A 26,546-nucleotide genomic window follows, 5' to 3' on the forward strand; every position below is an offset into this window, starting at 1 on the left:
TAATTTATCTATACACATCTCAATACAAATACTAACAATAGTTAAAAATATCAAAAAATATTTATTGCATAATCTTAATATATACAACAATATGTTCAAAAACTATTTTGTTTAAAAAATAGAATCATTAGGAATGACGGCTTCAAGTTTTTCTTCTTCTATTTCTTTTTTTATTTTTTTCTTCACAGCATAACTTAGAGTAGACTTGTCAAAATCAAGAACCATTATACCCAAATCACCACTAAAACGATTTTTAGCAATCTGAAATTCAACAAATTCAATCACTGAGTGATTAAATACCAATCAAAATTATAAACGAACCTGTAAGTATTTTTTTCCTTTGATACTCGTTAGCCTTTTATCTTGAACAATTAAAATATTATCTGCTTCTTGACTAGCTTTTGCTCCACCAAAAATTGAAGCAGTTGTTAATTCCCCATCATCGCGTTCTTTTCTTGGATGGATAACTAGTGATACATGACAGTTGAATTTTGTTGCAAATGTTCTGAATGATGCTATAATTTTATCTTGCTTCCAAAATCTAAATGTTTTTATAAATCTTTAGTACAAATACTAAAATCATTAATAAACAAGTTTCTTTCAATACCTGTCCATGTATTTTGGTTCATCTGACATGCCCATCATAAATTGTATATTGTCAATGATCACATGACCAATATCATGCACATAAGTAGCATGTTCTATGGTCTAAAAAAATAAGACATACTTAAATTTTGGTAACAAACAAATTAGTAATACAAATCAATTGAAACTACCTCCATTACATCCTTGATATCTTGTTGACCATGAAATGTCATAAAGTAAATTGGAAGCTTTTCAAACTCATTAGCAAATGAGTCAAATTTGTCTAAATTTTGATCTAACGGTACACCAGTCATTTGTTGTAACATAGTTTGAGCTAATCTTGCATTTCTTATTTCAAAGCTTCCCCATAATGTATTAACACCTTGCATTGCCAAGTCTAGTGAATATTCACTCATGAATGTTGTCTTACCACATCCTAACAAATTATTTACAAATTAAAACTTAAACTGTTATGCAACAACAATAAGTTTACCTGTTGGTCCTGTAAGCACTGTAAATTCTCCTCTTCTATGACCTTTTAAAATCTTATTCAAAGTTGGATATCTGGTCCATTTGACTCCTTGCACTTTATCTATATTTTGCAAATTACTCAAAACATCTTGTCTGAGATTACGAAAGGTAGTAATACTTTTGTGCCAAATTGGTTGAGCATTTTGAATAATTTTTTTTAAATCATATCCTAAACTTGATGCAATTTTGGCTTGAGGTTGATTATCTATAGGCCTAACAAAATAACATCGTTTTTCATCAAGTTTTTTAGCAAAATGCCTTGCAGTATCCCAACTTGGCTCATCATTTCCAAACCAAAGTACAAGTTTCTTATAAGATTCCAAGCTTGGCAATATTTGCTGTGGTATATTTTGCAATCCATAAGGTAAGCATATTATAATATTGGCAGCTTTTTTTGTAGCTAAAGCTAATAAATCTTCAACATATGGCACAAGGACAGCAGTTCCATCTGATTTTATATTTTTCTGTTTAAATATAAGTACACCACTTGCATTTGTTTCTGGTACTGTTTTATTGGAAATGTTATTAATACACAAATAGCCTGTAATATAATTCTGAAATGCTAATAATGGAAAGTATAGAGAGTTTGTAGATTTTTGATAATATACATTCATTTGTGACATAACTTCTTGAGGTACATCCTATAAAATCAATAATGTAGTTACAGTTATTTATAAATTAGTTTCTTATTAATAATTACCAGTAAATTAAAAATTTCAAGAACATCCTTATAATTTTCATTTCTTAATGTTTCTATCAACACAGATGTCTTTTTCAACTCATTCCATTCTTCATTATAGTTAGGCAAAGTATTTAAAGCATTTTGAAATGATTTCAATTCTTCCACAGCTTGTATTGTTTTATTGGGTTGCATTTTCTTTTCTAACACATTCCATGATCCCACTCTTTTACAAATGTCACACACAAAAAAACCTAATAAGAATTAATATTAGTAAAAAATCCTGATTGGAAATTTTTTTTAATTAAGAACTTGTTACCAGTCATTTTATTTATAAATAATTTACAATCTTTTTTCTTGCTATCACATAATAAAAAGTTTGTCGAAATACAAGCATAACCCTCCAAACAAGGGTAATTTGCTGATTTTAAGGCACGCTTAATTTCAGATAGATTAACAACAGATACTTCTCCATCCACATTGTGGTAGAATGCTTTTATTACTTTTTGACAACAATCTATTTTTCTCAAGATACTCTGAAAACTTGCAATACGCTTCAAACAAGCTGTATGTATCATATTTTTTTATTCATTAAAAAGAAGTTTTTCCAAACAAAAAATAGATAACAATATAGATTTTATGCATACTATAACATAAGCTCATAACTAGTTATTAAATAGAATTATATTTAATCATTCTATATCAGAACATATTCACTGTGTTTGTTTATAGAAACTACCTGAAGTCTTCAATCAGTTCAACCTCTGTTGAATATTGGGTTTGTAAATAAATAAAATAAATATGCAAAGAATCACTTCTAATTTTATTTTTAAGCCGCTGTAGTTGAACTTTTTACATCGGCTGACTGTTGTTATATATATATATATATATAAACAAAACCACTGTGTCTTTTAACAACGTTAACCTTTCATGTTGAAACGAAACATAAATAAATAAATTAAAAACCATTTAATGTTGATTAAAGTAAAATTCCAACAATCTCATTCAGCGTCGGAAATACTATACTTACTAAAAGAAAAAACCCGCGCGCTCAATTTTTTTCGGGTTAGATGAACGTTTAATTAATTAATTAAACCAATTGAAATTAAGCACAAAAATATTGATAAAGTCATTTGATAATAAATTTTCTTATGGCATTAACTGAACCATTTTATTTAAACTCAAACACGTGCTATTTTCGCATTCTAGACAGAAATTTACATTACCGACGCCAGCTGTTTATGCTACTACACATATAGATATAATAATTGACCACACTATTGCCAGAGCGAGTATCAAATTGTCACACTTTGTACTTTGTTGAATTTCGTAATATTACTTCTTTAATGATAACAGTAGGTAAAGAACATTCATTCAACATTGTTCTATTCAAGCACGAATTACAAATAAACATTCGTATCTCATTCATAAATTAGTTTCTACCATTTTTGTTATATTAATAATTCTAATTAATTCAAATTTATTTACAATCGAGTATTTTGTGGTTTAAAATGTTTAAAATTGAAAAATCAATATTCATATGACAAATTTTGGGTATGTTCATGTTGATTGATATAAACGTGATTATGTAACCACAAACTACGTAAATATAAGTTTGTAACCTTAAAATTGTAGTTAAAAAACTGTGAACAAAAAGTAGATTTATTTTAAGATGTATGTATAAATAAGAAAAATTTTGTATTTCAGTTTGATGGGTGCATCAACATTTCGCAAATTATATAAGAAGTACGCTGCTGTTGTCATATTTCCAACTGTTTCTTTCTACCTGATATACAAAGATTACAGTCATACTCAAAAGTGGAAAGCCACTTTGGCACTCAACCAGCAAACTTAAGTGCAATAATAAATAAAAAATGGTGAAAGTAGTGAAAATTAATTATTTCAAAGACCTATACCTCATGATGGCAATTCCATTTATTGGATATTTCATTGGTACTAAATTAGATCATATGGAAGATGAAAGATTGTCTCGATTCAGAGATAAATCAAAACTTTATGGAAAAGATATTCCACCTGCTGTACCGTCATGGTAATTGTAATAGTTGAAAGTGTAAGTTTTAAGAGATGTTATCTCCAGTTTGTATAATTAATCAATAAAGTCCTATGGAAATTGAAAAAATCAATTTTTTCAAGTTTAATATGTAAGCTCAATGTACCACTAGTTATGTTTTATAAAAATTAATTTCATTTCTACGTGGTAATTGCTTATTGTAATAATAAAATTCACAAGTTGTGAAATAAGTTTTTTTAATAAAAGTTTAACATTTTTTTAATAAATTCATCAACATTGTTTTTATGTACAGCTAGCGAAATATGGAAAACTTTTTATGACTACTTTCTTTCTTTTTTAAAACTTTCATTGATTTAGTTGTATTTGTCTGCCTATTAAAATTTTCTTTTTCTGGAAGATTTTCTATCAGCATTTTTTTTGTTGCTAAATTATAAGCTTTTCTTTTCTTCATCAGCCAATCATCTGTATTTTCACTCCAAGATGTTGGTCTTTGTTTTGATATAGAATTAATTTTCACTGCTTTATGTGTAGGTTCCAAATTAAGATATGAATAACATTTTTGATTTATCAATTCTTTCAAATCAGGATTTTTCATTTCAACTTCAGAGCTTTTGTCAATTGGTCCATAATTTAAAAATTTTGTTGTTTGATCTTGAGAGGCCAGAATATTTTCACTGATTTTTTTGAAAGTTTTCTCTTCTATTTGATTCAAAAAATTTCGTTCGCTTTTCTCTGTCAAATTAATAAACTTCGGTTGAGTGGCATTTTGCTCTGATTTTGGTCTTCTTTCACTGGCTGATCTCATGAATGCTGTTGGTTTTTTTAATGCTCCTGGATCAAATTTTTTTGATGTTATCACAAATGATGAGTCTCCAATATCTGCAGATAATGTTGAATCCAGATCGTCATACTTTTTTTTCTGTTGAGTTTTGTATCTTGACCGTACACTATTTTCCTTGTCTAATTTATCTGAAATTAAAGAGCTTTTCATGCTTAGAGGATTTTTGAAAATATGCTCATCTTTATTTTCTAATGATATTTTTGAATTGATCTGTGTTGGTAAATAAGAGGGATTTGACAAAATTTCTCTAGAATTATTTGAAAATTTAGATTCATGAGCTATGCTTTCAGAACTTGAAGTTTTCTTACATCGCTTAGCATATAATTCTGCTTGTTTCATTTTGTCCTTTACAAGTCTTTCCAGAATTCTCAATTCTTTTTCTTTCTTAAACAAAAGCCTCTCTCTAGACTGCAAAGCAACTTCTTTATCTTTCAATAATGTTTCTAATTTTCTAAGAGCATCCAGCCTCTGCATCCAATTTTCTTTAAATATTTCTTCACTTACATCCTCTGGTCGTTGAGTGCTTGGTAAACAACCATCTTTATTTCCGTGACAGCAAAACTCTGGTGTGCTATCATCAAAACTCTCATTACCCTCTACAATTGATTTTAAACTACTTGATTTTTTAGGCAATTTTGGAGCTACTATACCAAAAAATCTATATTTTGAACTACCTAAAATCCAATTAGCTTGTGGTACATCATAATTATTGTCATTATTTCTCTTATTTAGACTTGCCAAAGTACCAACAAATGGTTCATCATAGATTGGTTCTTCAATTTTCAAAGTAGCTTTTGCATATTCAGTTGTTGTCTTTTCACTTTTTATTTCAATATTTGTCTTCTTTCCAGAAACTATTATTTCATCGTAAATGTGTTCATTGATTTCAAAAAATACCTCGGAAAATTCTGAAACAGATTCTTTGTTTTCAGTCTCATTTTGTAAACTATTATCACAATCACTTTTTTTATCATCTTCGACAATTCTTGGTAGAATTGTTCCCTCTAATAAAGTAGAAGATTGATCTTTAAATTTATTAGCAAGTTTAACATCATCTATTTGGTTGATTTCAAGTTCAGTTTTGTTATTAACTGGTATTATAAAAGCTTCTACCCTGTATTTTTTCATTTTATTTTATTATTTGTTTTATATTCATGCTGTAACTAAAAAAATAGTCCAATTAATGTTAAGAATAAATATTTGAAAGTTGAATAACTCACCAAGACAATATTTTAGTTTAAAAACCTAATTGTCAATGATTATTTTTAGAAACAATATTTTCATAACATTTTAGATTTGATAATAACGATTCTCATATATTTTATTTATTCTGTAAATTGTACAATGTTGATAATGGAACGTACTTGAAAAGGAAGTTCGTAAGTAACTACAGTTCAACTCGGTTGAGTCTATCACTTGAGTAAATAAACCGAAAGAAATAAACGTCTTGAGCAGTTCGACGTCAAGTGCACCTTGAAGGAATGCATAGTAATCTTACAAGCGTAACGGCCACCGGCTGAGCCAACCTGCGACGCCACAGTTAGACCCTTTTTCAAATCGAGAGACCTGCGCGCGCGGCAGGTAAAGCGCAAAGAAATATTTAAATACCCACGAACACTATATAACGTGGAGACTATATAGCGCTACAGCAGCCTGCTGGCCTGCTGCTGAGCATGAATTCTTTTTCACCACAGTGTTTATAAATATGACCATATACATTTCAAGCTGTTGTTAAGTTTTCTTTTCTTTAAATATATCGGTTTTAAAGCTTATTGTATAATATTATAAAGAAACATATCGAGATTTTGGACGCGAATAATTTTTATTCCTATGCACATTTTTTAATCAAATTGAACACTTTGAACTCTTAAAATCCATGTAATTTCTTACTTAAATTTTATTATTATCAATTGCATTCGATCAATGTTATATACAAAAAATTTCAATATTATAATTTTGAAAATTGTAAAGTTTAATTTAAAAAATGTAGATTGTGAAAAAGAAATTCTGTAAATTACTTGAATTTTCCAATAGAACATTTAATTATGAGTAAATGTATGTAATTAAGCTTTTTTAAATTTTTGCAGAAGGACACAGATAAGCAGAAGTGTAAATGAGTATTAAGCCAGGAATTGAAAATCTTAAATCGCAATCCGTAATTCCGTAATAAATAGCTACGTATGAATACGGACAGATACGGACGCGAATCGCAACTCTAGTAACATCACTAAAAATATCTAGTTCGATTATTTAGTACCAACACTACCGGTAGTGAGCAAAAGTAACTGTTTAAAATTGTAGCGTCGAACGTACATACCACATTTAATGTAACGCCTATCTAACCTTTACATTATTGCAGTCTATAAGATGGCAAATGATAGAGAATTGATAGACTTTCAACTACAATTAGTGGAATTAGGCTTTAATTTTATGTAAGTACTTGAATATATGAGAAGAAAAAGAAAATATATATAAATGATATGTATTAATCATCCCAAAAGCTTTTTTTACATTAGCATACTCATCAATAAGCAATATTCATGAGAATTTGAAAAGTAAATTGTAGACTTGACATTTGAACATTAAATGTGGTACGTTCGGCGCTACAGTTTTAAACAACAGTTACTTTTGCTCACTACCGGTAGTGTTGGTACTAAATAATTGAACTAGATATTTTTAGTGATGTTACTAGAGTTGTGATTCGCGTCCGTATCCGTCCGCATTCATACGTAGCTATGGGACCGGGGTCTAATCCGCATTCCACATTGAAAAATAAATGTAATGGACAATAGATGGCACCACAAGACTGCATGAACTGAGTTATTTATAGTTTTCTGCTATCTAAATTGTTCACGTCGGTTTGGTTTTCCCCCAGAGTCCTGCGCGGCAAACTTCACCTACGCCATCTTAGTTCCAAGTCGCAGTAATATTAATTAACTAAAGCTAAAACGAAGATACAGCGGCCATTTCTAGGGAGTTAGTTTCATGATACAACTTTGTTTTGCTATAAAATTAAATAGTGAATCAAGTTTTTGCTACACTCCTATGATTTTGGACAATCTTATCCCTCTTAACTCAATTATAATCTTGGACATTTCATCACTTTCAGTGAACGTGAAAAAAACTATTGCTTATATAGTGATTCGAGTAGGGAGTTTTGATAATTTTTAAAAAGTTCAAATTCCTTACTTAAACTTGTTTAGAGATAAAAGTTTGAAATTCAATAATGAACTCGGAACAAATTGGAGAAAAAGTTGAAGACATTGATGATACAGGAACAAAACCTGTACGCCTGACACCTACTGGAAAAATAAGTCATGCTAAAACGCGTGTTTATACACAGCGATATCGAAAAGAATGGGAGAATACACCTGATTTTAAAGGTAACTTTAATAAAATTTTCGTAGAATATTTAGAATCAAAACCGATTAGTATGATCACGATTTTGCTCTGCAGATTGGCTTACTTCGGTACCATTTCAAGCTACACGAGCCTTTTGTAAATTTTGCCAGCGAAATCTTCATGCTCATCGACTTTCTTTATTGAAGCACATGTGTACTTTGAAACACCAAAGAGCAGCTGTACAGTATGCCAAGGTATTGTTTCAACTTAAATAAATCATTCATGTAGCCACAATTTACATTTATACAATACTCTTATGCAGACACAAGAAGATCATAATGGTCGAGGAACACAAGATACTACAAACAGTAGTCATGAGCAAATTGATACTGATGATGAAGAAGATGATGATAATAATTATGAAAATGTAACTTATGTTCATGGTGATGATGAAGAAGATTTTGAGGAGCACGAAGAAGAAGTTATAGAGTCAGAAAATGATGTAGAATTACCAGCTTGTAAAAAAATAAGAATCCAAAATGTAATGTTTGAAAAATTTATCTTAATTCAGTTCATGTTCTACAGTTTTTATTTTTAAATTGATACATTTATAGGATGATGGTCAAGACACTTTGGTACAAGCTATAGCTAATGCTCATCCTGATTTACTTGATGAAAATAATGAAGAAATGCAATTTGAAATGGTTAATGAAACAGATTCCGTTAATGATATTCCAGTCAAGCCATTTCATATTGTGAAATGTGAAAGTTTACTGGAAGATCCAAAATCAGATGAAATAGATGTAAATAGTAGAAGTACCAATAAAGTAAGTAATATTTTTTATAGTAATCGATAGATTTTATTGAGAAAGTTTAAAATAAATTAATTTAAATTAGGCTAAAGAATCTGAAGTAATATTTGCCACAGAGCTAAATAAAACAGCTGATTCTACATTAGTAGATTCTGGAATAGTTAGCAATTCACTACATGGTAAAAAGGTAATTTTACTGTCTACTGGTGGTAAATCTTTCACTGTATTGAAAGGCAAACTTCCACAATTTTTATTAAATCAATCAAAGAGTAGTAGTACTGTAAAACGAGAAAAAAATGAGTTGAAAACAACTCAAGACTCAGAAACAAACAGTATTTATACGTTTGCTAGTACAAGTCAAGAACTTACAACTAAGGTAATGAAAAATTCTTATTTTCATAAATTGTGATGTTGAACATATATAAATTTATATTGAAAACGATTACGATCGTTTATTTCAGCATAATTATTCAAAAACATTAGCAATGACAACAAAGTCTATTTTAATGAAAAAACCTATCATCAGTACAAATGTTATAGAAACTAGTAAAGGTATTCCAGTCAGTGGATTACAAATCATCTTATACAAATTGGATGATGGAAGGTGGAAAAATATACATGAAGGGTAATTGTGATCTATATAATTTTGTTATTTTAAAAAATTGGAAATACCATTCTTTTTTGTTATAATTCAACAAGTAATATTTTATTTCAGTTACACCTCTGCTAATGGGACTTATGACTTTTCAAACTCATCAAAAAATAATTTATCAGTAGGTCGCTATCGATTACATTATGACGTGGAGAAATATTACAGTTTGAAAAAAGTTGCTACAGTGTACCCTTTTATTGAGATTGTTTTTGATGTTAAAGATCCTGGTGCAACTTATAATATACCACTTTTGATGAGTCCATTCAGTTATAGCACATTTAAAGACTTCCCTAGATAAAACGTGTAAATGAATAGATAACATAAAATTAACTTTTGCATATGTTAGGCCATGGGAATTCGATTTAATATTTCCATTATGATGTTTAAGTAAAAAAATAGTATTTTTTTATGAAAGATGTATATATTTATGTTATGTATAGTATATGGCCATTTAACAAATAACGAATATTGTTATTTATCATTTATTCATGAATCTACTTTGACGTCGAATATTTAATAAAACTAAGATGTTATGTATCTTTTTTTATCTTGAATCTCAATTTTTTACCGATCGTGTGGGAGCCACAGGTCAAAATATCTATAGCTAACATGCTGCTGTATATTGTCATTCCAACCTCAAAAGTGCATTTTGAAGACTCCATGATTCTAATATATTTTATAAAAACTAACACTTTTACTTGTTAGCTATAAATGTTCTTAATTACAAAATATCAACTCATATATTGGATACAAATAAAGGTCGCCCAGTGGCAGATATACTCGTCAAGTTTTACAAAGGGAACAACGATATGAACATGAATGAAGGTGCGAAAAATTTATTATTATTAATGAAATATAGAATTTTTCCTTTTGTTTGCATGAAATTTGGATTTGTAAAGAAAAAATTTTTATTTTTGTGGAATTCCCAATGTGATTAATTTGTAATAAAAATATATTTTAATTAAGAAATTTCATTTTTATTTATTGGAAAAGTAAAAACCGAATTTACAAGATTAACTAATTATCAAAACTAATAATTATTAATTGTCTGTAGCAGTAATGCCTCAGAAATGTTGTTACGTAATATCGGTAAGAGTATTTTCAACGTATCTTGTTTGGTAGCACAACGACATGTTTTGAAGATCGCTATTTGATAACCACAGTAGTTTGCAAATAGTTTAAATCGAAAGTTATAATTTAGCAGGAGAAGTATAGCGAATGGAAGATGAGCCGATTTTCGCTCGAGTAGCGAAGCGATGACCGTGCGCACTTAAAAGTTGCTGTTTGAAAGGAGAAGCTATTACAGTCGTCTGGGCGAAAAGACCGTGTACCCGTACATTGAAATAGTTTTCGATATCAACAGCCCCGAGGAGCATTATCGCATACCTTTGTTGTTGAACGCACACGGTTATACAACGTATCGAGGATCCTCGGCTGTACTACTTTCGTCCTTATCGAATGTGTGCATATGACATGACCAAATAAAAGCAGACCCGGTCGAACTACTGACCGCACGTTTGTTCAGCGAAAGCCATTTATTGTCAAAGTACAAATGGAGATAATAGACATAATGACAGTTGGTTATTTGGGAGGCAAGTACTTTCGGTCGCCATCCCCACCTGTTGCGCCCGTGGCTTTGGTTGCTCCAGCGGCGGCCTTGCCCGGGCCTTGCCCGGCGGCGGAGCCCCTGGAACCAGCGGCGGCGGCAGCTCCCGCGGGCCTCGAGGATGGTCCGCCCCCGGCACCCGGCGCGCCGATGGAAAAGCTCGCCTGATTGCCGTTCTCGTCGGCCATGTATCTTGAAAGGGCAGCGACATGAGCAGCGGGCGCTCGCGACCAGCGTGCACCCATAAGATTGCACTTACTTGAAGGAGACGGGCAGGCCCTCGGGGCTGTCGTAGCCGAAGTTGCCGACGACCACCCGCACGCTCTCGCCGTTGACGTCCTTGAAGGAGGCGCTCTCCTCGCGCCGCACGCCGTCCGGGGGCCGGGCGGCGCCGGCGCCGGCCGCGGCGGGCCCTGGCTGGGCCGCACCCGCCGGGCCGATCAGCGAGACGTGCGCCGGCGGCCGGCTGGCGCGGCGCGCCTGCGAGTCCGCCGGCGGCAGCAGGCTCGTGTCGGCCGGAGTCTGGCCCGAGGGTCGGACGCGCAGCCCGGCGAGCAGCCGGTCCAGCGGTGGCGCCAGCGAGCGCGCGTCCGCCGAGGTGCCGGCCCCGGGCGAGGCCCTCTGCCCGGCGCTCAGCCTCTCGGCGCAACCCAGCGCCAGCGCGCTCGCCACCTGCCAACAACGCTCTTTGCTAGGCCTGGCCACTTGGGCGCAGCGGACTCGCACTCACTAGCAGCAGCTGCAGCTTGCCGATCCGGCCCATCGTGCGGCTTCGGGTGGAACTCGTCGACCGCGCGCGACACTCGGCACTCGGCTGTCGTCGGGGAGGCCTCGCTATATATACCTAGCGGGTCGCACTGCTCCCTCGGCGGAGACAGTCGCGGGGGCATGCCATCCCCTCTATCCTTTGAACTCTGAGCGCGCGCACGAGAAGGATCGGTTGATCGGCTCTGCTCCCATGCCCGATATGCATCTACACATATTCGCGTTCTCCGCCTGCCCCGCACGTGTCTATTCCATTTTCGAATCACGACTCCAGCCTGCATCTCACCTGCAGTGCTCGTCGCTCGTTTGCACAAGCCGCGGATTAGCATTTTCAAGCAGATATCCTTTCGCAGCGGAGAGCGTGCAGATTCCGGCGAGTTGCAAGTGAACGAGGAAAGTCGCGCGAGCAGTAACGCACCAGCTGGAGATGCTCGGGTGTACGCGTCGTTGCGAGCGCGACAGAGGCGCTTTGTCTAGGCGACGAATCGATGACACATCGCAAACAACGGGACGGAGCGGATCAGGTGTGCTGGCGAGTTGACGCTGCGAGATGTTATCCGCGGCACGGAACGTTCGAATCGCACGCCGTATATGGCGCCGACAGGCGCGGAACTCATTATAGCTGACCCGCGCAAACTCGCGCGAGCATCGGGATGCGAGTGCACGCGAACGCAATTCTCAATTCACCCCCTCGCGACGAGTCACCTGTCGCGCGCGTTCCCGCGACTCGCGCCAGAAGCCCAGCCTGCGCCTGCCCGTATTGTCTTCTCAGACTTGTCCCGCTCGTCGCTAACGACACCTTTGCCATTTTTTCATCACCTCCCCTCTAGGTCGAACAATGCCCCGATAACTCTTGCGCATTTTTCAGCCCGCTTCTGATTGTTTCACCTTTATCCTCGGCGTATCTTAATTTTCCGTCTAGCCTTGGTGCTCCCTTCTGATTGTCCTAGGCGCTCGCAGCGAGCGGCGGTCGTTCTCCTTTTCTTTCTCTCTTTACGCAGCGCCAGTCCGACGCAGCCGGAGTGAATCGAAAGAATCTATCGAGGAGGCACGGCCGAGGCGTTTTTTCGGCAATAAATCAGAGCGCGCGGAGCGTCGTGCAGCAGCCGCGCGCGCGTGATCGTCGACGCGATCCCGCGCCTCCGCGCGTTTTAGCCGACTTTTCTCGATTTTTTCGCGAAAACTAGCGAGCTCAGTCGCGGCTGCCGCTTGCGATCGGGTGCGACTCGGTCGACTAGTTACGCCGCGCGAGATCCTTTCCACGCGTCCATTGTTTCGTTGGCAACAACTGTCACTGCTGCACATTCTGCACGAGCAGTTGCGTAACAGCGAGGCATCCGAAGCACTCGCGCACTCATTAGCGCTAATTTTACTCGGATCGATGCGCGGCTTAGACAGACGGCGTTTGACGTTTCGCGCTGTGCGGCTTCAATTCGGTGGAAAACGGAGGGAGCGGAAAAGCAGGTCGGGGGAGCTCTGAAGGACAAACGAGCTGTGCCCAGCTCGAGTAAGAATGTAGACGATTGTTTTTTAACAAGACATTTAATATTTGTTTAATATCCGTAAGCTCAGCAGAATCAACAGTTGCGCGGGATAGATGTTACAATAGTTTGCTTCGTTTACTCATTGAGGTTGCTCTTCGTGCGAGCACCTTCGCCTCCGCGAAAACTCGAAAGTCTAAAATAGTCAATGGTCATCTATTCACGCCACTTCGCTTGTCGGCTGTAAAAACAGTAATTACATGTCCCACACCTACTGGCTTTTCCTCTCGTCACCAATCCCAATTGTATTTTCTTTTGTTTTTCGCTACTCGTATAAATCAGGCTTTCGTGTCCGCAGCTACAACGTACATACAAAAAAGGTAAATAGCAGTTACGGCGCAGGCGTGCGATCCTCGTTCTAAATTCCGCGCAATTTTATTTTCGTCGGTAAAAAATCTTTGATTCGACAATGCTCGTTAAAAAGGATTATCGTTATACCTACGACATTCCCAAGACATCTGAGATCCCTTACGTTGGTGGCGGTGGTGCTTTCGCTGGTCATCGACAAACCGATGACGATTCGCACGCTTTGGCTCGGTATCTTTGAATCACGAGGTTCAATGTACAATTTGTTGCCCTCTCTCCTTGATTCGTGCCTTTTCCTTCGTTTCGCGAGAATAATCGAGGAAACAACGGTCATCACGCGTGAAATTGGTGGTCAAGGAGGACCGAAAACGAATAGGAATTAATCAAGCGGCAGCTTAGGTAAAAACAGACAGCAGTCCCGCGGTCCAGCAGCCGCGTATTACGGCTATTCAAGCATAATATCACTAACGAATGAGTTGCAGGACCAATCGATTGGTCGGTTCATAATAAAAATCCGATAGAGTGCACATTATGCGGCATCATTACTGAGAGTCATACTCGACCGAACTAGAAAACCGTTGTAATAGCGCTGAACGTGTAATTAAAAAATCTGACAGCTTCAAAAGAGTCTAGGCAGTTATGTATATACATATACATAGAGAGGTTTAGATTATATTTATATATGTATATTTATATATAATATTGTGTACGTATCGATGCCAGTCTGTGTACGCATTTACTCTTTACATGCATTATACTCGTAATATTTACGCGTGATGCGGGACAAGTAGGTACTGAATGTAAAAGGAATCCAGCGGCGTAAACATTTCATTTCTTTATTTTATTTCCGTTTTCATTTTTGCCCTACGCGACCGTCTCAATTTTTAATCGACACGCAAAAAACCACGCGTGCAACGCCAACTGCTGCGCCACTCAACTTGTAATAGAATCTTCGAAAATTGAAAAACTTGATGTATCAGCCGTGTCGTTGAAAAATCGAGACGTTTCGTCTACGTACGTATACATATATATATGTGTGTGTGTGTGTGTGTGTGTGTGTGTGTGTGTGTGTGTGTGTGCATATATATATATTGATTTATTTACTCGTTCATTTATTCATATAAAATAAAAATAAACAGATCGAATCCGTTGGATTGTTACGCGGAGCTAGGCTTTTGCACCAGCATGAGCGTTCGCCGCGTCGGTGAGAGGAATTGGAGATTGCCGAAAACGAGTACAATGATAGCGGAAACGAAAGGTCTACGTGCGCGCGCGCGCGCGCCTCGTCTACGTAGCTTGCATTTTTGGTCAAAGGACGAAGAAAGAAAAATAATAAAATAATCGTACGCTCGGCGGCAGCCGCCTAGGAGCTGCCTCGACTTGCTTGCTTGCGACTAATGCTTCGTTACGTTATAATTTGTGCACCAGCAGCAGTTTGGAGGGCGTAGCACGGAGGAGCGTCCCGTCTCGAGCGCTGCGATGGCTCGCAGCCGAGGAGCAAACAAAGAGGAACAAGTATAAAAACGCAAGAACTCGGGCGAGCACTGTACGGCAATGCGGCTCCTCCGCGTCCGCGGCATCGCCCGTTCTTCGTGTCTCCGTCGCTTCGTTACGTCGCCACTGCAAAGTTGTCCTTTTGCCGTTAGTATGGTGATAGCTGTCGCAGTGTGAACATATTTACAAATGTACGCGCCCCGGTGTCTCAAAGAATAGGCGTCGGGAAGCGATTTGCCGTTGGTGCGCGACCGCCTGTCCAGATTTCACTCTGTCGTCTCGCATAGAGCGCGCGCGTCCGTGTGTGTGTGTGTGCGCGCGTGTGTGTGGGCCCGTGTTTCGTAAGTCGCCGCTGGAAGAGACAAGTAAAGGAATGATCGTACGCCCGTTGGCACTCGTCCGTTAACGTCGCTCGCGTCCGTACCGACGACAATGGCAAAAGCACTTGAGCTATTATAGATAGCTACGTATTATCTGTATCCTCGTATCTACAATATCATTCAATAGACTGGTCGGTGGTCAGTGGCGGCGGCGACGAGCTCCCCGTCTCGCCGCTGGCGGCCAGGCGCTCGCGCCCAGCGGCCGTCGCCGCGAGCCGCGCCGAGGCGCCGAGAGTCGCGGGGCGTTGCTGGCCGGGCCACAGGTTACTGGAGCACGCAGCACTTGCACTTGGGCTTCTTCTTGAGGGTGACGTGCTCCACCTGCGACACGTCGCCGGGGGCCTGGGCCGTCGACCTGCCCACGTCCACCTGGCCCGAGCCCTGCAAGTCCGACAGAGTGAGGCGGCCGTCGGGAGCCGGCGGGGGCCGCGGGCGCTTACCTTCTCGCCGGCGGCGGGCTGCTGGCCGGCAGGCGGCTTCGCCGGCGCGCCGCGGGCGGCCTGGCCGTTCCCCTGGTGGCGGCTCGACGGCGGCGCGGCGGCGTCCAGCTCCGTGGCGGCCTTGCTCTCGCAGCCGGGCAGCGCCGGGGCGGTCTGGCCGGGCGTCGGCGTGATGGGCTTGCCGCCCTTGATCAGCTCCACGATCTCGTCGGCCTCGCGCGACAGGTCGCCGTCAGGCCTGAACGGGTTGTCCCAGCCGCTGTCCGTGCTGCAACAGGCAAGCGGTCGTCAACTTGCGCCGGCGTGGGTTCGCGCGCTCCGGTGCGCGCGACGGGAGGAGAAGGTCGCCGTCGTCGAGAGCCGCGCTGGCGAGGAGCCACCGGCGGGCGCCTTGCGCGACACCGACTCGCTTTTCCAGTTCGCTCGCTTCTAGCCCAAGGCCAATGCTACTCGGCTTTTTCGGTAAATAGAACGAGCGCGTCGTCGGCCGAGGGCTCGCGCGCGCTCCTCCCACGCTCCTCGACCGACGCGCGCTGCCGAGCTTTCTCGGAAGACGCGCGGAGCTTGTGCTCGCCGGCGCGGCGTAGCCCGCGTGGCCAGCCACTCGGTCGCGCTTCGATCGCCGAACGACCAGCCTCTCTCTCGGCTCGCGGCGAGAACGAAGACGAGGCCGAAAATGCAGGACAAGGGCCGTGGAGTGGAGGCGAGAAAAGCCGAGCGCGCGAAGAACGGACAAAGGCGGAGGCCGTGGGGAGGGGAGCTGCAGCGCCAGTGGCAGGAAAAAAGCTGGAGCATCGAAGGCGTCGGTGCAGGTCGATATATAGGCGCTGCATTGTTCACCGCTCGCCGGATATAGATATAGGCCGGATCACGGACGTCGAGTCGACGCCACGATACCTCGTGTTCGGATCCTCGACTGCTCCTTCTTTGGGCACCTTGATCACGTAGTAGACGTGACCGCCGTGACTGGTCGTCATCGCTGCTGTTGCTCTGCTACTCGGCACGACCACGTCGTCGGCGGCGGCGACTAAGCGGAGCTAGCGGTCGCACATCGCCGGCCCTCTATCGCTTGGCACGATCGACACGCGGAGCGGTATGTTTGGGCGACGAACTGCCCGAGACGCACTGGTCTACTCTCGCTACGCTTTGCTCGCGTGCTCGTACTCGCTGCTGCTCCCCACGTGGTTATTTCCGTCGCCGAATTCTTTTCCTGACTTTTGCCTCTTCTCCCCGCGCGCGCTTTCTCTCTCTTTCTCTCTTTCTCTCTCTCTCTCACTCTTTCTCTCTCTCTTCCCGCTGCCCGCGCGAGTCCTCCTCTTCTTCAGCGCTGAAAAACAGTTCCGAGTCCGTCACTTGACGAGGTTGCTTCTCCTCCGAAACAACAGCCGCACTCTTGGATTGGGCCGTTGCGCCTGGCGAGCGAGCGACCAGAGATCGCGGTGTGCTGCCGCGGCGAGGCAAGCCATTCGCGCGGACGGCGTTATCCGGGAAGCGTGGGGCCGAGCGAGAGCTGGCGAGCCGGACTGCTCCTCGGTCGCCTCGCCTAGCCGCGGGTTCATCGCACTCGGCGAGAATTCGCGAGCGACCGTGGACTCGAGAGTACGCCGCCGGCGGCGAGTCCCGCGGGTCGCAGGCGCGCGCGCGCGCGCAGGAAGCCGCGTTCCCAGCACACGAGGAATCTAGGTCACGGCTGCGACGACGCTCGCTCCTCCGCTCATTCAATTTGCCAGCTCTCGGCGCGGCCGGAGCGATCGCCAGCGACACCTGATCCCTCGTCGCGCGTCAAAGCCGCGGCGCAGTGGCAACAAGTCAACCCGATTAAGCCGAGGGCCAATGGTCGCCGAGCGCGGACGCCCGCGAGGGTGCGACGAGTCGAATTGAGCTCGTTACTCGCGAGCTAGCGACCGAGCGCGCCCGGCCAATTTGCGACGAGCCGCGATGCGCGTTTGATCAATGGGCATAGCAAGGCGCAAAGTCGACGGCCGATGGCAGGCGCGAAAGCCGTATCTTCGACCGGCAGCGGGACGGAGGAGCGCGAGACGTCACGGCTGCACGGAGCGGATGCACTCGCCGCGCGGGCACAACGGCGCGACTCTGGTCGCAAGCTCCCACGGAGCTTTGCTCGCTCGGTCTCTCACTCACTCACTGACTGACTGACTGATTAGGCGCGGACGCAGCAAGGCTGGCGTCGGTGCTGCAGCCGACGGCACGACTGACTGGCGGCGGCGGCAGCGACGGCGCTGGCGCAGCACTCGCGGCGCTCCGGTCGCCCGAGCGGCGCGAGTCCACCCACGCCGCATATCGATCCGAGCTCGCGAAAGCTTCCGTCTCTCTCTCTCGGTCGTGGCCCTTCCCTCTGCTCGCCCCCGTCAAATGCATCTCCCCGCTGCCCTCGACCGGCTTGCGCCAGGTCAGTAGACGACGCTCCGTCGCCACAGCCGGTGAACCTTAGTCTGCTATTTTTAATGAGAGGGCTTTTGTTGCCTTTCGAGCCCGTCCCGTCGTGCCCGCTCCGCATTTTCTCGATTAATAGGTGACGGCGCGCGACGCCGTGCGCGCTTTGCAGCTCCCACCTCCCCGCACCGCGCCGAGGCGTTTGCGAAATTTGGCGCGACTCCGCGAGGCAATAGCCGGCGAGAGAGATAAAGAACGCAAAGGGAAAGAGAGAGAAAGAGCGTCGGAGCTCTGTCTACCGTGTGTGCAGTCCGAGCGAAGGAGACTCGCGTAATAGACCGACCGCGATAAGCTCGATAAAACCTAGGAGCGTCTGGAAATCCGCTCTCGTCGAATCTCGCCGGCGTCGCTCCAGTCCATTCGATCAACCTCGCTCTGTCTCTCTTTCTCTTTCAGCGCGCTCTCGTCCTTGCCCGCTTTGTCGCGCTTTGTCGTCGCGCTCGCCGGGCGCACACGCGCCGAGCACGGCTACGTCACTTCCCGTCCGTCGAGCCGTGGGGTCCCGCTAATTATTAACACGAGGCGCGCGCGCGGTCAGCTGCTTACGCGCCGCCCTCGTCTTTGCACACTGCCTCTCTTCTCCGTCGCTCGCTCGCCTGACTCACTAACCGGCAGATAGTTATTATCGATCGCTCGGTCACGCCGGCAATTTCGTCCCGTATAAATAGCCGCGCGCGTCGAGCTTCGGCGCCAAGCCAAGCCAATGTCGACGCAGCGCGGGCGCGCGCCGCATGGCAAACAGAGACTCACCTGATTTGCGTGTGGTAGGTGGGCACCGTGTGCTCGGTGTGGGCGGTCAGCAGCTCCGCGGCACTGGCTGCCATGACGTCCGCCGGGGGTCCGATCGGTTCCAGCAACAGGACTCCGGGCGTAGACGGGAACGGAGTAGGCCCTCGGAACGACACCCGCACCTTTTCTCGACCCTCGCTGCGCCAGAACAGACAAAGCAGACGGATGAGCGAGCGCGCCGAGTCGGCAGCTGGGAACAAGGATCGCTGAGCGCTGCAAACGACTCAACGCGCGGCCCAATTGACGCGCTAAGCTCCCGACGCTCGCCGCGGAGAATGCCAGTTCCTTCGATTCGCCTCGAGTGGCGGACACATGCCTGCTCTTCGTGTCGGCCACAAAAGGATTGGCCCATCAATCGGCGTACGTGACCGCCTGCGGATCGTCAAAAGCACAAGTGTCGCGCCACGGCCGGCGGCCGTTTCTTCTCGACGTGCGAGTCGGTGTTCTTTGTCGTTTGCGCCCAATTGCGCGCCCGTCCGCGCCCGTCCGCGCCCGTCCGCGCCCGTCCTCGCCCGCCTCGCGGCGTCCGCGTGCGGTCAGCGACGCAATCTCGCCTCGCCACCCGCGGGCAAGACCGGTGGCCCCGGCCGCTGCACTCGACTCGCGGTCACGTGTTGCTGCAGTGGCTTCGTGCCAGTTTCCGCGCCCTGCCACCTGTTCCGTCGCCGCCCAGCCCGGAACCGTCGAACTCTGCGCTCCGGCGACGGCGGCGCACGGCACGTCGCGCCTCGGACGCGAGGAGCTCGTCCGCGCGGCTAAATCGGCGCCGAGCTTACGTCACGGCTGCTCGGCAGTCGCGCGCGCGCGCCGGCCACGCAATCGCGCGCAGAGCTGTGTTTAGGCATGCGCGCGCTCTTCGGGCGAAGAGTGCGCGCAAAAGCCAAGATTAGCCGGCCGCTCGCGACGAGCTGGAGTCGCGCGCCAGCCGTACTGTTGCGTGGCCACGCACCTGCCTGCCGGCCGGCCGGCCGGCCGATTGCGCAATCGAGCCCGACGTGCCGCTGAAAAAGGCGCCGCTCGGAGATCGGAGGCTCCGGCCACCGCGTCGATAAGGCGAGCGCGATAACCGTGACCTAGTCTGCGCGCGGACGTCGAGCGAGCGGCCAGCTCCGCTCGGTCGGGATTGCCTTATCTGCCGCTGGCTCGCTCTGACCACGTCGAAGCGAAACCAATCGACTCGCCTGATTTATCGGCTTTTTGTTAACGAGACCGACTCGCGTCTGCCAATTGTCCGCAGCCGCAGCAAATCGCCAGCGCGCGCTTCTCCGCGCGACGAGTGAACTTGACGTTCGCGTTTGTTATCGCGCTCGCTCGCCAAAGCGGCCGACAGACAGACAGACAGACGGACGGACAGACAGACAGACAGAGAGCGCGTGGACGCTCGAGCGACACGCTGACCTAGTTTGCTGTTTTTTCCGCCTCTCCCCATGGCACGGGCCGCGAGGGTGGTATTTGCAAACAATGACATCGATCTGCCTGCCGAGGCGACGAAGCGCAGAGGAGAGGCCTCGCCGCCGCTCGGTCTATACGCTACCCCCCGAGCTCCACTGGCGCGAGCTTTCTTTCGCGTAAGCACGGTCGACGACAACAGCTTCTCTAAGACGCAATTAGGCCACTCCCCTGTCCCTATCGATACTTGGCTTTTTTAAACGCCCGTTAGTCGGCTGCTTGGCTCTTCCGACAGACTATCGAGTTCTTCCTTTTTCCGTCGGAGGCAGCTCAAGAGCCGCATCTCGGAGGATGCCGAAGGTCAAGTAGCGCGATATCTTTGTCTTGGCTGTCGGCCCTGCTGTTCTCTCTTCCTTTCTCTCCCATGAGAGACCGAGCGTTAAGCCCGCGACGCGGGCAGAAGCTGTCCAAGTTCGTAGTTGCTTCGCCGCTAGTTTGGACCTCTGGATGCGAGCAACGGACGCTACTGAAGCGTTGTTCGTTCGACCAACCGGCCGAATCGGTGAGATTTCGACGATCGATCGCAGAACCAGTCCGCGAGATGGAGAAGGACGAACGAAAGCAGTCTGCGGAGAGCTGCAAAGAGCTTCCTGGCAAAAACCGAGCGTGGCGCGCTCTCCGGAAATCCACACTTTGCTCGCTCGACTCTCTCGGTTTTGTAATGGTCGCCGGACCTTTCGCGGACGCTAGAGGCGAGGCGCGAAAATCGACGAGGAAGGCAGGCCGACGTAGAGCCAAGGCGCGAGCAAAAGGTGTCGCTCGGCACCTGCGACCGATTCTCGGGCGAAGCAGTCGTCGATTCGGCGCCCCGGACGAACGAAGCGAGCGCGAGCGCAAAAAAAGCCCGGAGAGAGAGGATCGAGCCGGCGCATCTGGAAGGAACGTCGAGTGCAGCAGCCGCGGCGAGCGTGCAGTGTGTCAAGATGGCGCGTCGCCATGGCTACCTTCGGCCGAGCTTTTCGGCGTGTTGCAGCCGGACGCGCCGGACGCGCCGGATGCACTTGTTCGCTGACTGTCCGCGCGACATTGGGCAGGCGCGCGTCGGCCCGCGACGGGATCCCCGAATCTCGACCCGGCGCGGTCGAGCCTGCGCGCGCGCGCGTCCCCGCTCCGGCGCGAACTCTCGCTACATACGCCTCGTACATAGTCGTAGGCGTGCTCGGCAAAGCGAAACGATTGCGAGGAGCGGGCGACGAATGCAGGTGACTCGGTGCGATAAAGCGGTTTATCGGCCGGCCGTAAAGCGAAGGTCGCGCGCGCGCGCGCCGAGCGCTTTACCTGCTGAGCTGGGAGCGAGCAGTCGGGTGCGTGCCGGCAGCGGGAAGGCGTCTGCTGGCCGATCGATGAGCCGCGCACCAGGTGCGCAGTGGGCCGCCCGGGAGGAGCGTCCGAGCAGGGCCTCTCGGTGGGTCGAGCGAGTTCGCGGGGCGACTCCGCTTTCGGCGCGCGATCTTTCTGGATGCTGCTGTGCGTGGCTGCGGAGGGGATAGCACACGGCGGCGGCGGCGGCGGCGGCGGCTCGGCAGGTGCCGTGGGAGCCGTTCGCTGTCGCGTTCGGGAGCTGCGCGGCGACTGCGCGAGAACGAGACGGCACTCGAGCCACACGCACCACGCCTCTGCCAGCTCCACTGCCGCCACGCCGGCACGCACGCAGCCACGACAGCGGTGTCTCTCTCGCTCGCTCGCTGCGGCCGCGCGCGCGTCTTTGTCCGATTGCCATGGGCACTCGGGGGGAGAGCGAGAGAGACCGAGAGCGAGAGCCGAGCCGAGCCGAGCCGAAAGCCGCACGGCACGAGTGCCTGTCGCCATCGCTCGACGACCTGCCAAAGCACGCTCCGCTCGCGCGCCGCGCGCATGCTCCCACGGTATCCTCGCCTGCGCGTCCTCGCCGCGGTCCTGCGCGCGTCCGCGGCAACGCTCGCGATCTGCTCGCGGTTCTCCGACCGTCCTCCGGTCGGCCGTGCGAGCCCCAGGCCGAAGGGAGGTCGGGAGAGAGAGGTCGTTCGCCTCGACTGCCCGCGCGCGACTTTCTTTGCGCTGGGCCAATCTTTGCACAGCTTTGATGCGCGTCCCCGCGGGGCTGGCGGCCCATTCAGCCGTTCCTCGTCTGTTGACACGTCAGCGCCGCGGCGTTCGGCCGCTCGAGGCGAGCTTTCGTCGCGAAGCTTGCGTCGCGAGCAGCCGAAATTCGCGACTGACGCAAGGCGATCTCGCCGGGCAACGGCGAGCTCCCCGTCACTCGAGCGAATGCAGGTCTCGCGTGTTTACCCAAGTGCGCCGAATGCGTGCCGCGCGCACAACGCGACGACAACCGCGGAGTCCAGCTGGCAGCGACCGACGTCGCGATCGCCTCCTGCCCATTGTTTCTGGCTTAGCCGCGCTCGGCGCAGGAAATCACTCGTGATTGCTCGAGCAATCAGCCTGACGAGCATAATTGATCGGCGCGCGGCCGGGCGAGGTCCGCCTCGCTCGACGCGCGTCGCGCGCTCCCGCCTGAATTTCCAAAAGCCGGGCCCCGCTTTTGGAAGGGTCCGCGCGCCCGCGAGAATCGAAATCCGGTCGCTTTGGCTGCTTACTCGGTGTCAGGAACTGGTATCATGGGCGCCGCTGGCCGTCCGTTCTGCTCGCCGAACTGGTTGGTCTCCGGCTCCTCTTGCACCGGCGTCTCATACACCAGAGTCTCCACCATCGAGCCCTTGCTCGAGCCAAACGACACTCTGAAACAGACGGTCGCGCTCCATTAGTCTCCTCGGCCGCGCGAGTCGCAGACGCGTCCAGGTGCCGGAGGCGCGCGACAGGAGGCGGGCCGGGAATCCCGGGTCGAGGCGCGGCGAGCCCATCAGCCGAATGGCCCGGCACGAACAAAAGAGGCGACAAGAGGAAGCGAAGCGGCCGGCGCCGGCGAAGCGCGACGACGCGGCTCGACGCGATGCCGGTCGGGTGGTCGGACCGTCGCCTCGAGCCGCAGCGCCGGCGAGCGCGTGCGTACCGCTTGAGGTTGGCGTGCTTGGGCCCACCGACGGGCCGGGCCTTGCGCTCGCTGCCCGCGATGCCGGCGTCGCTGTCGATGCTGTAGAGGCTGTCGTCCTTGCCGACCTTGGCGTGCGGCGGCGCGGGCCTGCGCTGCGCGGCGTGCTTGGGGCTGAGCTCGGCCGCGGGCAGCAGCGGCGCGGCCGCGCCGGGCCGGGGGCGGCGCCCGGGCCCGGCGCCGCCGTTCAGCGCCGGCCGCGGCTGCTGCTGCTGCTGCTGCTGCTGCTCGTCCCGCGGCAGCACGTACGACAGCATCCTGGCCGCGCTCTGCACGGCCGAGTCGGCGCCCGCTGGGCGCGCCCTCGCTCGGCGGCCGGCCGGCGCCCTCACCTGTGGCGGGCCTCGAGCGCCGAGCTGCCTCTGGGCTGCGCACTGCCTGCTCCGACTGCGGCTCGCCGTCGGCGCAGCATCTGCGCGGCCGCCGACCTGCAACAGCCACAGAGCCGCGTTGAGAGCGCTTCCCACGGCCGCGGGGCCCGCGAGCGCAGGCCGCGTCGGGCTTCCGCTCGGCTGGACCGTTACGGCGCGCCGCGGCCGCTTCCGGCGCGTGACTTCCTGCCGCCGTCGACTGCACGGACTGCGAAGGCTGCGCGTGCCGAGCGCAGAGGTGCGGCGAGGGCTTCTCCGGCCGCTCCGGCCGGCGAGAAGTCGGCGTAGCCGACGGGCGCGCCGTCGCTCGCGCGCAAGCGGCCGAGCGCGTGTCCAATCGCCTCTTAACGCGCTCGCGATAGCGCTGGAATTTCGCCTCCTCGATCTCGCGCGCGAGGAGCAGCGCCGGATGCTGGTCTGCGTCGTAACTGTACGCGCGCGCATGTAGAGCGTGACGCCACCGGGATGCGATGACGAGGCCGAGTTTACGATTGCGCGGCTTTCGTCCATCGGATGAGTGGGGAGCGTCGAGCACTGCCGATCTCAGGGTCCGGGCACGTCGCCGGGATCGATGGGCACGTGGACGAAAAATCGCCACTTCCATCGAGCCGCGCGCGTTCACGCGAGCGGCAGCGGCAGCAGCCGCTCGATCAGCGAGAGCCGAGTCGCGGCGCTGGGGGAGCAATTCTAATGGATTAGAATCGCTATCGCGGGCGCGGAGATACGAGCAGCCGGGGCGCGCGGTCGATCGCCGATAGGCCAAAGTTGGCTGGTTCTCGTCGAGTGCACGTCGATAAGTGCGCCGCGGTCCGAAGCGATAGCGCGAGAGCATCTGGCCAAAGTTCTGGGAACCGAGCATTGCTCCACCCTCGTCGCACTCTCGCCAATTTACGGCGTGTTTTGCAAATATAACTGCGCAAAACGCTCGAGCTCGAAATAAAACGTTGCGAGAATCGCAGACGCAACGAACGGCCAAGAGCGGCATGCCCGCGATCTCGCGAGCGCGTCGCCGTTGCGTTTGCATGCACACGAGCGAGAGGACGAGAACCAACAAGGAAACTCATTAAAGCCCGGAGGCGCGCGCGAATCGATTGTCTCTCGATCGGTCTGCCGAAGCGACGAAAAAGGCCGGGCTCGAGTGGCGCGAGTCAACGCTCGCTTAACGAGCACACCTACATCACGCACGACGACGCCGACCGCGCTCTGGATGGCGAAGCGCCCGAGCGCCGGGGACACGCCGTCGTCGCCGCGGGCCAGCGCTCGATTGCTAAATTGTCGGGCGAACGTGCAGCGCGCCGCCGTCGCGGCCCGCGAGGCCCGAGAGTCAATTGGCCCGACGAGGAAGGTCAAACGCGACGGCCGCACGCGCACCTCGACGGCGGTCCCCCCCTGAGCAGCGCGGCTCTGGATCGTCGGCGCTCTTCCGCTCTTGACCGCGCGACAGATCGACGCGGTAGCGCGAGTGCGCATCCCTAAAAATTGCAGCAGTTCGCACGCGATTCGCGACGCCCCGCGAGGAGACAAAGGCATTGCAGGTATTTGGCGTGCGGCTGCACGCTGGAATCCGGCTGTTTCTGGGCGACGCCGCTGCTTTCGCGTGCCAAGTTATTTCTATCCCGCCCGCCGCCGCGGCGCTGGACGCCCCGCGCTGCTGGGTCGTCGGTGTCTCGACGACGCGCAGTTTCGGCGACTCGAGCGAACAGCGACGGCGAGGCGGGGCACGGTCCCGGACGAGCACTGGCTGCGGAGACCTGGCCGACGGCCGATGCAGTCGACGCGATTATCACGCGGGCCGCTCTTCGCGCGAGCGACGTCCATTCCAAGGCCGAGCATTGTAGGTCGCCGGCGACGCGACGCCAGTCTCTCCGCAAGCCTGCCTCGGATTCGGATAGGAAACTCAAGAGCGCGTGACTCGAAATCTCTCGCGTTGCAGGCGAGAAAGAGGGAGAGAGAGAGAGCCGCCGATTACGCAACGCGGAATCGAACGACGGCGGCGCGTATTGCGCATCGGCGCTCGCGCGCCCGCTATTCTCACCCGCGCACGCTCTATGTCGCATCAATCGGCGCCGCTCGCGCTCGCCATTGGGTCACTTTCCGAATTTAGACGTCGCCCGGCGTCGCGCGGCAACTGCCAGCGCAGCGCGCGAAACCCGCACGTCCGAGCTGCGACCGAGGCGGCCGCGACGCACCCGCACGCGGGCCCGCTCGGCTTGCGGCGGCGAGCACCGCGCGCTGGAAGCGGGAAAGTGGAGCGCGCGAGCGGCGCCAGTCGCACGGCTGGCAATTCAGCCGATAAAATTATTCGCAAGCAGCGCTGCCGAGCAGAGTCGGCCAGCCGAGGCGCGACTATAGCCTCTCTCGGAGCGCAGCCATACGGCAGCGGACGCGGCAAAGCGAGGCGGGCGCCCCCGGTCGCCCCCGGTCGCCCCCTGCAGGGGCTGTCGTTTGG

General features: G+C 49.2%; 5 protein-coding genes across 6 annotated transcripts; 1 reads left to right on the plus strand and 4 right to left on the minus strand.

Annotated features, from left to right (window-relative positions):
- Positions 1-111: 111 nt before the first annotated feature.
- Positions 112-3,095, minus strand: LOC131672304 (mitochondrial DNA helicase). The gene is made up of 8 exons (XM_058949436.1): positions 2,826-3,095; positions 2,115-2,720; positions 1,817-2,049; positions 1,079-1,757; positions 777-1,021; positions 608-708; positions 322-541; positions 112-261 (listed from the first exon to the last, which is right to left on the minus strand). Exons 2-8 carry the CDS (start codon positions 2,371-2,373, stop codon positions 112-114), a joined length of 1,887 nt encoding a protein of 628 aa, XP_058805419.1. The 5' UTR covers positions 2,374-2,720; positions 2,826-3,095.
- Positions 3,096-4,056: 961 nt separating this feature from the next.
- On the minus strand, positions 4,057-6,237 carry LOC131672361 (reticulocyte-binding protein homolog 2a-like). Of its 2 annotated transcripts, XM_058949537.1 has the most exons (3): positions 5,889-6,237; positions 5,343-5,831; positions 4,057-5,264 (listed from the first exon to the last, which is right to left on the minus strand). In XM_058949537.1, exons 2-3 carry the CDS (start codon positions 5,794-5,796, stop codon positions 4,120-4,122), a joined length of 1,599 nt encoding a protein of 532 aa, XP_058805520.1. In that variant the 5' UTR covers positions 5,797-5,831; positions 5,889-6,237; the 3' UTR covers positions 4,057-4,119. The 2 variants fall into 2 exon arrangements, with proteins under 2 accessions (XP_058805520.1, XP_058805519.1); XM_058949536.1 differs by having other exon boundaries at positions 4,057-5,831.
- Positions 6,238-7,554: 1,317 nt separating this feature from the next.
- On the plus strand, positions 7,555-10,443 carry LOC131672307 (uncharacterized). The gene is made up of 7 exons (XM_058949441.1): positions 7,555-8,051; positions 8,125-8,264; positions 8,333-8,551; positions 8,625-8,837; positions 8,908-9,198; positions 9,284-9,447; positions 9,538-10,443. The coding sequence occupies exons 1-7, from the start codon at positions 7,895-7,897 to the stop codon at positions 9,770-9,772; spliced, it is 1,419 nt and encodes a 472-aa protein (XP_058805424.1). The 5' UTR covers positions 7,555-7,894; the 3' UTR covers positions 9,773-10,443.
- A 74-nt stretch (positions 10,444-10,517) lies between these two features.
- Positions 10,518-13,102, minus strand: LOC131672308 (myristoylated alanine-rich C-kinase substrate-like). The gene is made up of 3 exons (XM_058949442.1): positions 11,811-13,102; positions 11,340-11,752; positions 10,518-11,272 (listed from the first exon to the last, which is right to left on the minus strand). The coding sequence occupies exons 1-3, from the start codon at positions 11,841-11,843 to the stop codon at positions 11,056-11,058; spliced, it is 663 nt and encodes a 220-aa protein (XP_058805425.1). The 5' UTR covers positions 11,844-13,102; the 3' UTR covers positions 10,518-11,055.
- Positions 13,103-13,575: 473 nt separating this feature from the next.
- Positions 13,576-24,607, minus strand: LOC131672335 (uncharacterized). The gene is made up of 5 exons (XM_058949482.1): positions 23,688-24,607; positions 23,275-23,415; positions 19,211-19,387; positions 16,007-16,274; positions 13,576-15,947 (listed from the first exon to the last, which is right to left on the minus strand). The coding sequence occupies exons 1-5, from the start codon at positions 24,605-24,607 to the stop codon at positions 15,831-15,833; spliced, it is 1,623 nt and encodes a 540-aa protein (XP_058805465.1). The 3' UTR covers positions 13,576-15,830.
- Between the last annotated feature and the right edge of the window lie 1,939 nt (positions 24,608-26,546).

The sequence above is a fragment of the Phymastichus coffea genome, unplaced genomic scaffold (assembly GCF_024137745.1).
Source record: "Phymastichus coffea isolate CEN01 unplaced genomic scaffold, Cenicafe_Pcof_1.1 PCOF00148, whole genome shotgun sequence".
Classification (NCBI taxonomy): domain Eukaryota; kingdom Metazoa; phylum Arthropoda; class Insecta; order Hymenoptera; family Eulophidae; genus Phymastichus; species Phymastichus coffea.